Source organism: Sinocyclocheilus rhinocerous, unplaced genomic scaffold (assembly GCF_001515625.1).
Source record: "Sinocyclocheilus rhinocerous isolate Xijiao unplaced genomic scaffold, SAMN03320098_v1.1 scaffold294, whole genome shotgun sequence".
In the NCBI taxonomy this organism is placed as follows: Eukaryota; Metazoa; Chordata; class Actinopteri; order Cypriniformes; family Cyprinidae; genus Sinocyclocheilus; species Sinocyclocheilus rhinocerous.
Window position 1 is genome coordinate 98,353 of NW_015644007.1, and position 2,714 is coordinate 101,066.

Sequence of the window (2,714 nt, forward strand, 5' to 3'; positions counted from 1 at the left end):
AAAAAAAAAAAGGCTCATGTCCAGGGCCAAAACTGCATTTTATGGTTAGATTTAAACTTGTGAATACTATGACAAAATAAAAAAAGCAAGTTACACACAGTACGTAGCAATTACCCTTTTCTCTCTGAAGTGGGGTTGTCTCTAAAGGGCCGCTGGGAGAGGAGGAGTAGCAAGAAAGAGTTACTAGATGCGGGATCATCGGTGCGTTTACTACAAGGGAATCAGGTGGTCAGGAATGGCTGTATGTAATTCTCATCATTTAAGGCAGCCCCGAATCAGATTATAAACACACCTGTTTGTTGTGCAACTAGATCATTTTTTTAATCCCCACTGTTGGAGCCAGACAAGATATTTGCTGTAGTCGGGGTTACTGATGGGCACACTGCACGCCAGGACCGTGATGCCCTCCTTCTTCATCTGAGCTGTCGTTGTACGCCTCACGGCGGTGACCACCAGAGGAGCTCTGGCTTACAAACTCCTGCAATTCCACTTCCTCCGCGTCTCCAGAGATGACGGGTGGATCGGCCCGTGTGGGCAGCAAATCCTCCAATTCCTGAAAAAACAGAAGACACATATTAGGGGAAAGAAAACTTGGAATTGTGCTTTTATAATAAAAAAAAATACTGTTCAAAAGCTTGATTTCAATAAGATTTTTTCAATGTCTTGCTTCTATGCTCAACAAGGCCACACTTGACTAATACAGTAAAAACAGTAATACTGGGAAATATTACAATTTAAAATAACTTTTGTTTAAATGTTTTAGTGTAATTTTCCTGCGATGGCAAAGCTGAATTTTCAGCAGCCATTACTCCAGTCTTCAGTGTTCTGTAACAGGGTTTCTGCAGGATTTTTAAGCTCAAATTTAAGACTTAAGACCTTTTTTTAAGAGCTGCACAAATAAAATGAATACCATATGAGCGGGGTAGGGCAATGTAGTACCATATTAAACTGTAAAATGACTGTAAAAAGCATAATTTACAGTTCAGAAACAAGTTTTCACAAAAACAAAGTTTTATAAAATGATAGACTTTACATTTCAGCCTTTAAACCATTGTTAAGAAAATGGATGAGTCAAAAGTATTAATTATGATATTAATTTAAACATTATCAATAAATTATATCAATTAAACAACAAATTAGGGGTGTGCGATATTGACAATCTCTCGATAATATTCTGGGATTTTATCGATAACGCTAATTAGATATTTTGCTGAGTGTATTGTGCTGATATCTTAAGGACTACCGTGGACAGCTGACTCCTACATTTTTTGATATTCTTCATATTCTGTGTGGTCAGTTCACAGCAGTAATAGAAATTAATAGGGATGTAACGATTAACCGCGAGCCGGTTGAAAATCGATTCAAATATGTGACGATTCAAATCGGTTGAGATGCTAAACAAATCGCGATTCATTTAGGGGTAGTTTATGAATCCATGTCTGAGGGGAACTTGCTGTCTTTAGAAAAGTTTAGATGCAGGGCTCTACAGTGCGACTATTTCAGTTGCATTTGCGACTGAAAACTACTGCGTGCGACTATGAAATTTTTAGGAGCACCAGTGCGACTGACCCGATCATCATACTTGTGATTGCGCTCAGGGGAGCTTCAAAGGTTTCTACGTGTTTTTGCAGCGTTGAGTAATGTATCACAGACATATCTAACGAATCCTTTCATAAGCAAAGTGTAGACGGGGTGTAAATAAGAGATTCATTGCGCAGTGTAGAGAGCTTCGTTGATTATAAATGTGAGATCGAAATGAACTAAGATGAGTGAATAAAAGGACACATTTAATTTATAATTTGTCTTAAATCTCATTTTGTAAAAAAAAAGAAATAATAAAAAAAATCGTGAATCGAATCGAATCGAATCGTGAGTTGAGTGAATCGTTACATCCCTAGAAATTAATCATTTCCAACAAGTTTTATGGGCATTTTTACCTTTACCATTTTTTCTAAAAGTGTGCACCATCTTTTGAGTCAAACTCTTGCATTTGGTTTGTTACCAAGCAAATTAATTCAGTATCAACAAAATTGATCTTTGCAATGCAGAGGAAACACAGAGGCTGCATTAGAAGTGGCATTTAGATGCTTTCACACACTGTTAAATTCAGCTCTGAGGAACATTAAATACTTTAACCTGCAATTACAAATGCATAAATAATGTTTTGATGTTTTAAACATAAAACATTGAAAACTGATGTTTGAAATTATTTTTTAAATAAAAAGGTACCTTAAATGTGAAATTAAAACCGCCAGTAGGTGGCAGCAAGTCACTGTTAATAAGCGAGTCATTGCGTTTGAACGGAGTCATTTAAACGTGTGATTCATTCAGGAACAAAACAGTGTCCTGTTGCTCAGACGCGAAACAGTATTTTAAACATAAAACACTGAAAACTGATGTTTGAAATTATTTTAAAAATGAAAAGGTACCTTAAATGTGAAATTAAAACCGCCAGTAGGTGGCAGCAAGTCACTGTTAATAAGCGAGTCATTGCGTTTGAACGGAGTCATTTAAACGTGTGATTCATTCAGGAACAAAACAGTGTCCTGTTGCTCAGACGCGAAACAGCGCTGTGCTTGAAATGATTTTTGCTGGAGAAATAGAGCAAAAACAGGAAATATGGTGTCTAAAACAAGTCTCTTAATATTAACTACTTGTTTATTGAACTGTTGTATAAAATCAATATCACATTTGTAATCATGCTTACTTTGAGG

The 2,714-nt window shown here is 36.4% G+C and overlaps 1 protein-coding gene across 2 annotated transcripts in view; it reads right to left on the reverse strand.

Moving 5' to 3' along the window:
* Nucleotides 1-121: 121 nt before the first annotated feature.
* LOC107757777 (dnaJ homolog subfamily A member 2) overlaps nt 122-2,714 on the reverse strand; it is a 30,737-nt gene continuing 28,144 nt past the window's right edge. Inside the window, exons 9-10 of one of the 2 annotated variants that reach the window (XR_001641965.1) lie at nt 293-553; nt 122-210 (exon numbers count right to left, since the gene is read on the reverse strand). Coding sequence is in view for 1 of the 2 variants with exons in the window: in XM_016575353.1 (XP_016430839.1) it covers nt 368-553 (186 nt within the window). In the remaining variant the exon portion in view is untranslated. Of the gene's footprint in view, nt 554-2,714 lie in introns of both variants that reach the window. The other variant, XM_016575353.1, reaches the window with a different exon arrangement.